This window comes from Typopeltis vanoorti, chromosome 2 (genome assembly GCF_054136105.1).
Source record: "Typopeltis vanoorti isolate ZY-2024b chromosome 2, IOZ_Tvanoo_1.0, whole genome shotgun sequence".
NCBI lineage: Eukaryota > Metazoa > Arthropoda > Arachnida > Uropygi > Thelyphonidae > Typopeltis > Typopeltis vanoorti.
Window position 1 is genome coordinate 22,870,403 of NC_143550.1, and position 14,750 is coordinate 22,885,152.

Consider the following 14,750-nt stretch of genomic DNA (forward strand, 5'->3'; position numbering starts at 1 on the left):
ACAACATTAAGGACTGGTGTGGAATGGGTGTACAGAAACTGCAACACTGTGCACTGGTGGGAAGGTGCAGTGTTGCAGTTTCTGTACACCCATTGACACCAACAGGCAGTGAGCCCATGGTTCATGATGATATACTATTAGCATTGCTTAGCAATCAATGAATAAATTTACTTATACATTTATCTATGATAAATATTATGTGTTTTGATGGCAATATAATGCCTTTTAGGTCTTATAAAACAGTTTGAACAACCAAGTTCAAACAACCCATAAAACAGTTTGAACTTTATTATTTTCTATAGTTCAAAACAATGACCTATAATGCATAAACAAAATATAATATGTCAACTCTTGGGGAAAGTCTGGTTGTTGTTTTTTTAAGCAGAAGTCTACTTAAAACATCCATGTCCACATCATAGACATGATGACTATGAATGTCTTTTTATGGGAGATGAATTTCATTATTAGCCATGTATGAGACTACTGAACTACTTTATAAGGAGGAGGAAGTGAACTGATAGGGTTTGTGTTTAGTTTCTAGAGAAGAGTTCCCAGATTATCTAACCAATGCCCATCCATGGTTTTATTTATTTACAACAGCTTTAAGATTAATATAAAATTAGATTACCGAAAGCAGCTGATTTAACAAATTACTTTTCTTTTAACGTTACATGGTGATCAGCATTCATTTTGATCAATTATGGAGACTACAACCGTGTTAAGAATAATTATTTTAATTTCCTGACATTCCAACCTTTATATATAAAGGTCATCTGCAAACACACACACACACACACACACACACACACACACACACACACACACACACACACACACACACACACACACACACACAAAACACAAGCTATATTACATTTCAAACAGTATGCCAAAGTGACAATGCAAACTATTCTACTAACCTGTCCTCTAGTGATTAAAAAAACCCTACATCAAAGCTATAAATTTATAACATATCAAAGAACAAATTTATATTAATACTTTTATTACAGCAATAGTAGTGGCCTAATCAATAATATAACATACATGTTATATTAATGCTAAGATCCTAGATTACTACAGTCCTCATTATAATTAATGATGAACTCTCAGAACAAAAAAGTTATGTGGTTAGAATACGTGCTCAAGAACAGTATGTGCTTGAACAAACAATATGGAATGTGTGTCCAAGATGGTCTAAAAATCCCAAAAACATATTCATGGAATTTTTAAACCATCATTATTGCTGAGATTAGGGTGGTTGATTAAAATTCCAGAGGCTTCTAAATTTGTGCTCACACCACATTTTGGTGCAATGCAATGAACATGTACCTTTCCAGTCAATTCTTATGCAAATTATTCATGGCATGATCAGAAAGGCCTGATTTACCATGGGTTTTAAATTTAATATGTTGTTTATTTTCCAAAGGGGATCCTTTGGAGGACTTGAATAAGTAGTTTAATTTTGCAAGAGGTTTAAAAGGTGGCATTAAGTTATATTTCTGTAGTATTCTGTTTATTTTTATCTAATATCCTTTATTGTATGGAATGGTTACGTGACAGTTTAATTGCAATGTACTTTTTTATTAGGTGCAGACTTATGAAGAATTTTGTTAATAGTATTTTTTGTTATAATCATTTTTTAGGAAGTATTGTTGATAACTATTAATTCATTCCTAAATGCTTGCACGTCGGACAAATCTTTAAAGCCCTGTGTTTAGGGTGTCGATGACACCTAGTTTTTGTGTTGGGTGGTGGTGGTAAGAGCTCATGTGTATGTACTGAACAGTGGTGAATTCTCCATGCTTCTCTATATTAATAAATATTACTTCTTTCTCATTAATTGAGAAAGAAGTAATATTTATTTGTTAATAAATGCATGCATTTATAAGCATTCCATTTAGGCCTTTTATTTTTGTAGACAGAAGACACGCAAGCTTTTGCGTGGCAATAATTGAGCTTTGCGTTGTGTAGAGGTCCGATGCTTGCTCATCTAGTCAAAGCTACTTTGGCTTGCTCGGTTGTAGGAGCTTCCAGGTCCTCGCTGTGGCATTGTAATTTCATGCATGCGCATAACCATTTCCGCTCCCTTCACATCGTCTTAAACACAAGGCTATACGCAGTCAAAGTAGCTCTAGCCAGTAAGCTTCTGCCAGCCTTTACAAGTGTGCATGTTGCTTGGAAAAATTAAGTTACAACCAACTTTTTATGACGATGTTATTGACCAGTTCATAAAGAAGAACCGTAGGGTAGAATTTGTATTCAAGTAGCTAAATTGAAAAAGATAGAATATCATTTGTAAAATAAATGTTGTATTTGTATGATTAAATGTACATAAATTTCAAAATATATAGTTTTAAATGGTCAGTAATTCATTATTTCGCTATCACACCTCTCACTCCCTGAATGATAACAGGAGCGAACATGAATTTCAAGACTAGCATTCGCCCCTGGTACTGACAGTATGTGTAGGCTTACGGTAAACAGTGAAGGAAAGACTGCTGAAAGGAAAATGTGTGAGAAGTGTATCCAGAAATGAAAGTGTTCTGACTTTCAATTTCAATTGAATTGTATGTGTTTGTGTTGTTTAAGTGGCTGAGGAATGTGTCTAAAGTCTGGTGGCCACAGTGTCAGATAATGAAAACATTGTCAATGTATAAGCCAGACTTTAAGTTAGTTTTAAAAAGTATATAAATCTAGAGCACATTGCTCAAAAGCTTCCATATAAAAGTTAGCAGCTGGGAGGGGAGATAACAGCAAGCCCATGACCGTACATTTTTTTTGCAGGTAAAAAGTATTTTGCCACACAAAATAACCAGAACTTAGCACATGGGGAAAGAGCATCATGACAATGGGCAGATATTAGTTCTATAAAAGAAGAATTGTGTCGTTGATTGGGGCATTTGTAAAAAGTGTAGAGACATCAAAACTGACTAATAAATCACTTTTACTAAATATAATCAAAGTGATGTCCTTAATTTTGTTCACAAAGTGTTGTGTATTTTTTTAATTTTTAATTTCAATATTTTTAATAGCATGATAAATATTGAATGTTTTCCAAAATTGCACGAGAGTCTGGTCATTTCCTCGAGTAGCAGAAATGAATTGTGAAGAAGTTCTCCGTAGATAATAAGCCTTAAAAACACTACAAAAACTCCCTGGATCAATGAAGTAGTGTTTGGATGGAGAAACATGACCTTGTACTTGGTGAAGATCACCGCTATAAGACGTACAAGACGGATAACCTGGAGCATTATATAGAATTAATAAAATTTTATCTACATTTTCTTTCACACAATAGCTTTTTATTTCACTTGCATAAAAGTTGATTAAGGCATCCTCAAACAATTTTTGAGTCATCCACGACTTCTTATTGCTCCGATAATGAACTGGGAGTATGCTTCTTAATGTTTGTGAAGATTCATGGATTCTCACTGTGCCATATCCAGCCAACCTGTAAATCGCAATACAGGCATTAAGAACTTTGAAACTAGGCACAGATTTTAGCTTTTTGTGGATGAATGTCTGCTCGGGCATTTTTTCCGAAATAAGGACATCTCATCTCATCCATATTAAATAATATTTAATATGGATGAGACTAATTTAAAAATTAAATATTTTCCTTCGTAATAATTTTATCCAATTTTTCCACAAACTCATTGGCAGCCTTCTCAGCGCGCACACACACACACACACACACACACACACACACACACACACACACACACACACACACAGATTCCCATGCAGTTTCACACTATGCAGCGGTAAATACTGCTTAAATCTCAGGAACCAACCGGAAGAAGCGTTGAATTCGTAGTCATAATCGGGTTCTGCTTTCTCCTTCAACATGTTGAAGAGACTTGGTGCCTTAGTGGTTATAGTCACAGTGATAAAGGGGTATGCTCTTTTGGTTCAGGTCCTCTATCCATGATGCAAGTAGCTTTTCCATATCACCGATAGGACCTTGTCGTTGCTTCGTCGCTATCGTCGATTTAATGGAAGCAGAACCTTTCACAGCCTCTACGATTTTATCCTTATTTTTCAAAATGTTCATCACTGTAGAATGAGACCATCCGAAGTCATGTGCAATCACACTGACTAGCTTACCAGCTTCATGTTGCTTTATATGCAACTTCATTTCAAGATCAATTGCTCACCTCTTTTACTGTGATTCTTCACTAGGTTTTTTGATCGTGCACGTAGGAGGCATGTTGCACAAAATATCGAAATATTTAACGATAAATACACAAATAACCCATTTCTCGAACACAAAATCAACAGAGGAGCTGTTGAAGACACGTGCCGACTGCCGAGGGAGATTGCAGCTGAAAGCGCTGCTGCCACTGTGCATGCTTTACTTCACGCTCGCTTGAGTCTTGTTTGAAAATATAGCTGAAAATGTTATTTATTCCCTTATGGGATCACGGACGTATCTTCGAAAGGATGTAAGTCGAGGGATGACTGTATATATAAATTTCTTGTCTGGCATGATAGATATATTGGTGAATCCACTCCTTAGAGACATTTCTACTAAACCTACAGTATGGTACAAATATAAATCCTTTACCCAAGTGCGAACAAAGAAAGTGTGCTCACGAAGTATCTTCATAACTAAGTTACATGTATTAGAGGCTGTTGCATAATGCATCATACTTCAGTAAAGGATTAAACAAGAATATAACAGAATATAAACAAGAATATGTTGATATATTTGAAATGTGGAATGGTTCTCCATCTGATTTGAAACTGTCTCAAAAACAAATAGGATACATCCTAGAATTCGTTTCATTTTACACAAATTATGGACTCTACAACCACATTATAAATAATTATTTTAATTTCCTGACGTTTTGACCTTCGTATTAAGATCATCTAGAGTACACACACACACACACACACATATTTATTTAAAATTAACTCTTAGAGAGAAAGGTTAAGTGAGTAGAATATGAGCATTCCATATGTTTGAGATTTTTAGACCATCATTATTGTTAAGATTAGGGCGATTGATAAGAATCTCACAAGACTCCTTAAATTTACGTTCATACCATGTTTTGGTATGATGTAAGCAACAGGTGCTTTTCCAGTCAATTTTATGTAAAGTGTTCAGGGCATGATCAGAAAGACCAACTTGACCATAGTTATTATATTTAATGTGTTGTTTATATTCCTTTTTTTCTGATAGAAATTGTGTGTCCTGTTTCCCCTATATAGGGCAAATTACAGGTACAATGAATACGGTATACCCCGGATGGGCTGGCGAGGGAGTGGATCCTTGGAAGTGTTGAGTAAGTTCTTTAATTTTGCAGGAAGTTTGAAGGTGACTTTAAGGTTGTATTTTTGTAGTATTCTGTTTATTTTGTCTGATATTCCTTATATGTATAGAATGGTCACAGTTTTATTGTAGTCTTGTTTATTTTTGTTTTTAAGTGAGGTCTTGTACAGAATTTTGTTGATAGTATTTTGGCTGTAACCATGTTTTAGGAAGATGATAACTTTTAATTCATCTTTAAGTGCTTGTTCATTGGAGCAAATCTTCAAATCTTTGAAGATTAGAGTTTAAACGTTGATTAGAGTTTAAAGTGAAGATTAAAGTGCTATTTTTTTAAATTATTTTTAGTTAAAAAAAAAACATTTTTAACTGAATATACTTCCTGAAAGGCTCCAAAGATGCAAAACTGATGGATAAAATATTAATACAGAATTTCTATTTTCACAACAAAGTAAATCACAAATCAATTTTACTCAATAAAAGGTTATGAAAATTTAAAAAAACAACTTACGTTCTACAGGTTTAGGCAGTTGAGGTGTATCCATTCTTGAATAACAAGCAAGCATACACTGATCTAAACCACTTAAAGAAGGATATGTGGGATGAGTTGGCTGCTGAAGGAAAAAATGGCCAGCACTTACCATACTTGATAAAATTACATCGCAGGTAACGCCCTCAGGTAAATGAAGCTGGAAATAATACAATGCATTAATATTAGAATGTTATGGCAAATTAAACTAGTTGTGAAAAATGTACTAAGCTCTGAAATTTATACCAATTCATTATTAATAGAAAGCACTTCAATGTTGAGATAAATACTGATTAAGAGGATTATTTTAATAATGAATTGGCATAAAAAGGATTGCCTATAGTTCTCCTGTTGTTAGCCAAACATTTATTTATAATATAATCTCCATTCTGCCATATCATTACTGTCCAATGTTTGGTCTAGTGTTCTGAGGCTTTTTTTTCCCTGATGTGTTTGCAACTATTGATGGTCTAATGTAACGAAGGCTATTATTTGCCTATATTGTAAGCCTGTTTGGTTATCGCACTATTGTAACGAATGAAGTCTAATACGTTATTGTAATATCTTTATTCTAATTAGTAGTGTTTTGCTTTCGTGACTTTTCTTACTTATTCTGTTACGTACTATGTTTAGCCACCTTTCGTATTTACTAGTCTTATGCCTATGAACACTGGAAAATTAATTTGTTAAGACTGCACCACCAGTATTTCTATATCGGCATAAGACTCAGTAATACGTCCGATAGATCTCTCTCTTACTAGCATAATTTCCTTCAATAAAGTTTACATAAACAGTCGTGGTTCTTAAGTACTTAAGCTACACTTGTAATGCCTTAGTTGTTTCCCACTCACAGATCCCAGTTTATTTAGGAATAGCGCATTGTAAAATAAAAGATCAGGTGGCACTGTTGACATATAATTAAAACACATTTATTTACATTAATAACAAAGTACATTAATTAAACGATAGGGAGGTTACTCTCTCTACCTATCCGTTAGACTTTTAGCATAAAGAAACAAACTTTCCCTTTTCAATACTAAATAACTATACAATATAATTACTCAATTACTTCTCCGCTTATTATATCAAATTATTGAAACTAATTTACTCAAAAAGAGGTTAGCTAGCTATGCCAAGTTATCTCACAAATTATATTCCAATTAATAACAAATCAGAGGATTCTCTTATAGATACTTCTTATTACTATTTCTTATCAGTCCATCTATAACGTATCTCCTGAATTACAAAAGGAATGTACAACAAAAGATGGAACAAACTTACAGAGGCTCTGTGTCGCACACTCATCCAAAGGTCTTGCACTAAAGTCCCTATGCTTTTCCTTTCATCTCGGGTAGGCTTCCGTCTGGATAGTCTTGCTTCAGGGGGCATTTTGTCAGGCTTTGTACTGCAATTTTCCGGTACTCCAAAAGTTCAGGCAAGAGGTTTCAGCATACAGGCTTGAAGATCGCTCTGCAGCATTTGGCTTCGGTTGACCTCCTGCGGCAAAAAGACGTCTGACAGACACTTAGCTCAAGTGTTTACATCAGTTGTTCTCTTTCTCTCGTCATTCCGATCAGCTTCTCCTCTGGCATGGCTGGCCGTAACGTCGAGTCCTCTGAATCCTACTTCTGGAATTGCTGCCTCTAACTGCCGACTCCATGGTTTTCTGCAGACTTCCTGGTTCTCTGCTGCCCACGATGTTCAGCTCAGTCCCTTTTTATTTCACATTCTCCAGGACCTTGCACGAAGGGTTGTAATCCCCGAAGAATTCGGCATGACTCCTTCATCTTCAGTTAAGACCGACCCATTCTTTCTTCTCCTCCATGTACTCCTTTAATCCTATCTTGTCGGGCAGCCGAAACTTGTCTGAACGTTGCCAATTTCTTTGACACTAACTTTGAAGGTGTTTATACACAGAGCTCATAAACAACTTTCTCATACACTTAAATCATAAACAATTTTCTTGTGCCCTTATACATAGCTATTATACAAAGTTCCAGTGGCAAAGCATTGCCTTTGTTTTTTTACGTACTAGAAATTTTTGTTAAAGCAGTAAATGCGGTCAATTCCCATAGGGTTATTTACATTAATATTTAGCATAAAATATATAGAGCCTTATAAGGTTATTTTTGTAGCAATCTCATGAGACTTGACCTCCGTAAAAATCGATGTTAAGCGCTTTCGCATTTCCAAGCTACATCGAGTTTTACATGTTTGATAAATTGAGTCACTTTGGCAGAAACCTGATCAACAGTAGTGGAGCACTGAGTGGTTCTTTCAACTCAATGAACAGACTGTAACCTTGAGGGTTCATGCCAGAACTATATAACAGGGTTAAGGAAACACCGTCTACACTTTTCAGAAAGATCAGATCAGTTATGCAAAATGTGGCCTCTCACTGTTATACAAAATGCATGATATCTGACCTGTGTCAGATTCTTCCTTCATTTTGAAGTCTTATTTCATATCAGAATAGGAGAACAAGGCATTTTTACAACCTAAGTCTGGATTACAACCTAACTCGAAATTGGAAAATCTATTATGTTGTTGCACTGGCCACATGAGCAGTGTGCAGAACTTTTGAAATAATCCACACACACACACACACACACACACACACACATAACCAAGACAGTCCTATATAAGTGTACCGCTTGAAATAATAACTGAGCTAATAATCTTTCCTATATCACCTATTCCAGCTGTTATACATGTTTTGCATTGACTCAACAACAGCTTGAAAGCAGGCCTATATCCAGTCTTATCTCTTTCCAACAGATAAAAGTTGGTCCTCGAACTACTGTCCAGTTGCTCTCACCTCAAACCCTCTCAAAATATATATATGAGATTCCAAAGTATTGTTTGTTCAGCACACCACTTAAGATTTTGCAAATAAAAAGTTCTTCTAATGACCAAATAAAAATGATAAATATTTTAAAGTCTGTTTTACTGAGCAATAGGTATAATTTTTTTTACATGCATAACATGTAAAAAATTTGAACAATCATTTGATGTTTTGCAAATAGCTTGTAAAAAAAAACATAATTAATAAATCTATAACACTTTCCACTAACAAGAGAAATTATCATCACTAACCCTCAAATAAATCATCATACCTGAAGTGTCTCTGGAATTGGAATCCCACAAGTAGTTGTATTGACCTGTGCTAATGTAACCATTGGAAACTGTGTCAGAGGGAACTTTTTTCGGATTAAATCTAAGGCATTCTGAATTTCAGGTTGTGTTCCTGTTAAAATATTAAATTTGCTACCATCATTAAATTATTACATAAAAACTAATTAAGTAAAGGAAAATTAATCATATAAACTATTTAACATAGAAAAAACATTTAAAGAATGTGAAAGTTTTTTAAATGAATGATTTAAAGCTCAAGTGAGCAAAAGAACAGAAGACAAGTTGTTAAAGCTAAGAGGTATGAACATTCTTCTCACCTTTGCAAAAAGGTTTGATGAAAATTCATAGTCTTAACTAGTAATGTTATAAACTCCAGAGTTCTTTTAAAGGATAACTAATTTACATTAACATTTTATTATTACGGGCAACTCCAAGGAGTGCTTAGACTCATCGAGGGAGGCCCTAAACATCATGTCAAGAACTATTCACACAGTATCTATCATACTTAAGTTGAACTCATTCATAGTCATGGCACCCACAACAGACTCTGGCAGCTTATTCCACTCATTCACCACTCTCCAAGTGGAAAACCTAGTTCTAACAAGCTTCCTAACCACACTCTTGCCCAGCTTCCACGGATGGCCCCTAATTCTCCCATCGCTACACCTGTTCTGAAAAATTTCCTCTTGGAAAAAAACTCTCAGCAATTTGAATGTCTCAATCATATCACCCCTTTTCTGCCTATCAACCAGTTTCTGTAACCCACAAATTTTCAACCTGTTCTCATAAGGTTCATTCCATAGACCAGCTACCATCTTGGTCACTCGCCTCTGGATTCTCTCTACCTCCTTCCCATCATCAAGAAACCCTGGTGCCCAGATCTGCACACAGTAGTCAAAATGGGGTCTTATCAAGGCTTGATAAAGAGGAATAATAACCTGCTTGTCTCTGCTCAAAGTATTCTTCAATAACAAATCTGATGAGCTGATTTAGCCACTTTTGCTATGTGCCCCCATACTTTTAACTCCCTATCCACTAACACACCCAAGTCTCTGGCTTCATCGATTTCCTGGAATACGGTTCCAATATAGTATACTGCTGCCACATTAAACTGACATTTATTCTCCTTAGCCCACTCTGCCAATCTATCCAAATCATCCTGCAAAATTTTGAATATTCCATGTGTATTCACTATTGCTCTACCCAACTTTGCATCGCTGGCAAATAACTAAACAGTTCCTCAAAAATCCTTTCCTATATCATTAATGAACAAATTAAATAGCAGTGGTCCAAGAATAGAACCCTGCAGCACACCACCACACATTTCTGCTGAAGAAGAAAAAAATGTTGCACAATGAAAAATTTAAAGACAAATTAATGCATTATCATCCTCTATGGCAAATTAATTTTGGTTGTCTGATGAAAGTGAAATGTAAAGGAGTTCTAAAAATAATAAATTAGTCAATGGTCAATCATCACTCTATAAGCTGATATGTAAATTCATTTCTTTTGAAAATGTGGAGAGAATATAATGAACACATATCAGCCAAAGAAATAAAGCTCTTGTTTTTCCAGTATATACAATATATGGCATGGGACATGACTTTTTTTTTTTTTTTCAAATATAACAAAAAGAATTTTTTAGATTAAAAAAAAATAAGGTTCCATCCATCACATCACAAATCAGTTGTTCTACTCATATTTTATTCATAGCAATGTTTTATCATTTGCTACTTATATTTCGAATTACAGAAACGGTGAGCCAAACAGAAATTAGGAAGTCTGTCAAAAAAAGGTGGGAATAGGTACAGAAAATGGAAAAACTTGATGCATTATTCCTATTCCTTAGTACATAGAGATTAACAGATAAAACTCTCACTTCAGACTATATAAGGATATTGCAGATAAACACACCCTATCCTTATATATCAAACATTAAAGTAGGCAGATATTAAGTGACCCAAAACAGTTCCTGCAGTTACTTGAGGGAAAAAAGTGCTTCATATCCAATAATATTATCCCAATGAGGTAATTTGTAAATATTGCACCTATAAAACTCCTAAATTAAAAAAAAACATTTGAGTCTATCTCCGATGGCTCATGGGTTTGAAACTTTCGAATGTGCATATGATTGTTCAGCAATAAGAAAAGGTGATAACTGACATTTTAAAGGAAAATGTGTTATAGACATATATTTATAATGGTTGACATGTACAGAAATTTGAATTTGTTTAACTTATTATTAACATCAGACCTCCATGGAGTCAAGACTGGTGTGATCAAAAGATTATCAAACTGTGTCTTAAACCCATTCGCAGTTTCTGCACTCACCAACTGCTCTCCATGCAAAGAAGCTACACTTCACTCCCTTGCTCATATCCTCTTATACTTCTCCCAGGGATGGTCTCTTGTTCTTTCATTGTCTCTCTCTATGCTATGAAAAATCTCCTTTGCACATTAATTTGGTAATAGCTTCTCTCTCTCTCTCATTCTATTAACCAGGCTCTACAAGTTGCATTCCTCAGAATGGGCAATGACTTAGTGAACCCTCTCTAACATATCCCCTTAAAAAATAGGAGACCAAACTTGCATATGTATGTGGCCAGATCAATGTCTTATCTAAAGGAACTATAACTTCTTTGCTTCTGTGTGTTGGGGTCCTCCTCATAATTATCATAATCCACTATGATGTTCTTACAATTTTAGCAATGTAACCCCTAAACTTGAAGTCTTTATCCACCATCACTCCTAGATCTCTCATCACTTCTACCTCCATCAAAATTTCCCCATTAACTGTATCTCTGCATTCTAACCTTGCAACATTAAACTGACATTCCCTGGCCTATAACACCCAATTAAATATCTCATTCTATCAACCTCCACCTCACACCATATTACTTTCAAAACCACTACCACTATTTTTCACCTCATGTTAACCTTCTGCAGACATAATCCTTGCTGTTATCTGTAGTACTCCCACTACCTTCTTTTCCCTTTATATCCTCACAAAACTACATCATATCCATTTCTATTCTCATCAGGATACCATTTTCTTCCAACCATGGTTCACTTATTCCAATTATTTTGGAACAAAATTCAATCATGCAACAATTTTCGATACTCCTGGTATTCATAAATAAGCATATTATCCTTGTATATATTCTGGTTATATATTCTTTGCTTGGTCTATATAACCAGTCCAGCCATGCAAACTCTAATCTGCGACTTCTCCATGCCTGCTCTCATCTGCTCACTCTTACCCTTTGTCCCACATATCTCCACAAACTCAACTACTCTCCACACATTCCAGACTATACCATTTCTATGCTGACCAACCTTACATATACATTCATTACTACTTCCAAATCCACTCTCCCTGACCTCCCTAGCTCCTCCTCCTATTTCTCTGTACTGCTTTCATTCCTGTTCTCACATTCTCATCTCTCATGCTACTTTCATCCCCATTCACAATTACTTCAGTTTCACCTGGTCCACACCTGCCTGGTTAACCAAGTGGTTAGCGTATCCTCTCTTCAACCCAGAGGCTGTGGGTTTGAATCCCACAAGGGGCATGGATGTTTGTGATTGTCCTATGAGCTGTTTACCATATGTACTGCTGTAACCTGTGTCCTGGCACAGAATGACTATGTCTTTGCACCATAAAAATCAAAAATAACTAACCTGGTCCACTCTCCTGCTCGGTTACATCACTTCTGTGGATACCTTGTTCGTACCATTCGTTACACTTCCTTCTAGCAACAATCTCTCCACTTATCCATCTCTTTATCCAAGTACCCAACCATTGTCTTTCACACTCCTCAACAATCTCCTGATATCTATCCTTGCATTCTTCATATGTCCAACCAAATCATTTGTTCCTACCACCACTAACTCCTTTGCACATTTACTTCTCATAACCAGAGCATCATCACACTGTTCATCCTCCGATCCTGGAAAACAGATCTAGTGCACCTCTCATTCACCACACCTTTTATATTAAAATCTCTGTACAGTGCTATTCTTGGATCATTTACCACTTCTTTTTCTCCACTATCTTTCAATTTATTATTTTGCACTTTTCCATTCATACCATCATATGTTTTGTTTAATCTCATTTTGCATAAGCCTCATCTCTTCTCATTTCTCATCTTAGCCATTTTATTCTTCAATTCTTGTATTCCATGTCATGAGTAGGGATCCCAGACGTCCCGTAAAATATGGGATCATCCCGTTTTTGGCTAATGTGTCCCGCTGTCCCGAGAAAACTCTTTTGGACAGCTTTTTGTCCAATATTTTAGAGTTCAAGACTGAATAACAAAATCGATGAGTTACAATTTCTATTCTATTACAAACACCACTCTCCGTCATTCCGGGGAACTGTAGACGAACTGTTATTTTCTCAAGGCGAGTGATGGCAACACTGCAACAATGATAAGTTTTGTATCTATAATAGTAAGTAAAAAAACTATTTGAAGGCAACTTAAAGTGGTTTAATGCCTAACAATTTGATTTACTATTTGTTTACTTATGGTTAGTAAAGTGTGTGCATAGTAAACCTTACCACGCATACACTTGGAAAGTTAGAAGCATTTTGTAAGACTGGCATATGTGATGGATGCGCATCCTAAACTTTCACCCTCAGTCATAAGTGTCCCGTATTTTTTTCGAATGTATCTGGGATCCCTATGACAAGCACCTGGTCTCACTCACCCTTCTGGATGATACCATTCTTAGTCTTATGCCTATCACGACTATTTGTCTAATATTCTTTATTTTTTGTTCTCAACTTTCATTTAAATCATACAATCCATAAATATGTCACGCTTTCTGCATACCCTCATCATCTCACTTCTCCTGTTCAACCTCTCAATAAACACATCTGCCACTTTTGCCCACACATGCCTATTACATTCCTGACAATAAACCATCTTAGAAAAATACACACTGCTTGTCACACTTGCCTTTCATGCCACACATCTCATTGTTCTAACTGCCATTTTACTTTTAAGTACTACACACTGCTACCAAAGCCTCGATAATCATTATTTATTCAATCTCAGGTGTACTACAAAATAAATTTCTAGTGAAATGGATACACTTTTTGAAAATAGTACAAAAAATAAAATTTATCTTTGCTCCAACCACCTGTCATGTACTGACGCCACAGAATATCTTTCATCTTATGTTGTCATCAAAGAGAGAAAATCAGTTGACAACATTCAAAATATGAATCACAAATCACATGGCATGTGCTTACTTGCCTATGACTCAGTCACAACTGAGATAACGGGCAAATGCACTACTACAGTTTAAAGGGAACAATAGTTACCTTTTGTAATTCAAAATGACTTAATGACATGATAACTTATTTGTTGCTTAAGTTATTGAGATAATACTTAATTGTTCAGCTTCTTTTTTTTTTTGGTACTGAGTTATGCAACCTTATATTTAAATTACAAAAGCTAACTGTTATTTCTGTTTGAACTTTAATAGTACATTCTCTTGTTAACTCAGCTGTGATTTAGACAAGAGATTTAGAGAAGTAAGCATGTGCTACATGACTCAAGTTTTGAATGTTTTTAATCAATCTTCTTGGGGAGACCAGACTCCTACCAGGTGCGTCCCTTGGGTGACGGATGCACCAACAGGTTGCTCTGAATAAAGAATAAGGAGCTGTAAACCAAAGGGTGTGGCAGAAGAAAGGCAAGCTGGCAACACTAAAATGCCAAACACGTCCATGGATTACACGATTACTGGGAATACATCTTGCGCTTCCGCGTACGGGGTAGCTGACGCACCAACACAAGCCTCACA

At 35.6% G+C, this 14,750-nt stretch overlaps 1 protein-coding gene across 3 annotated transcripts in view; it reads right to left on the reverse strand.

The window, feature by feature from the left end:
• The window catches only part of LOC150108872 (uncharacterized), a 222,416-nt gene that overhangs the window by 84,114 nt on the left and 123,552 nt on the right, over positions 1-14,750 (reverse strand). For all 3 annotated transcript variants that reach the window (XM_090403956.1, XM_090403964.1, XM_090403974.1), the window contains 2 exons: positions 8,918-9,048; positions 5,784-5,961 (listed from right to left, as the gene is read on the reverse strand). In XM_090403956.1, coding sequence (XP_090260082.1) covers positions 5,784-5,961; positions 8,918-9,048 — 309 coding nt within the window. The remainder of the gene's footprint in view (positions 1-5,783; positions 5,962-8,917; positions 9,049-14,750) is intronic.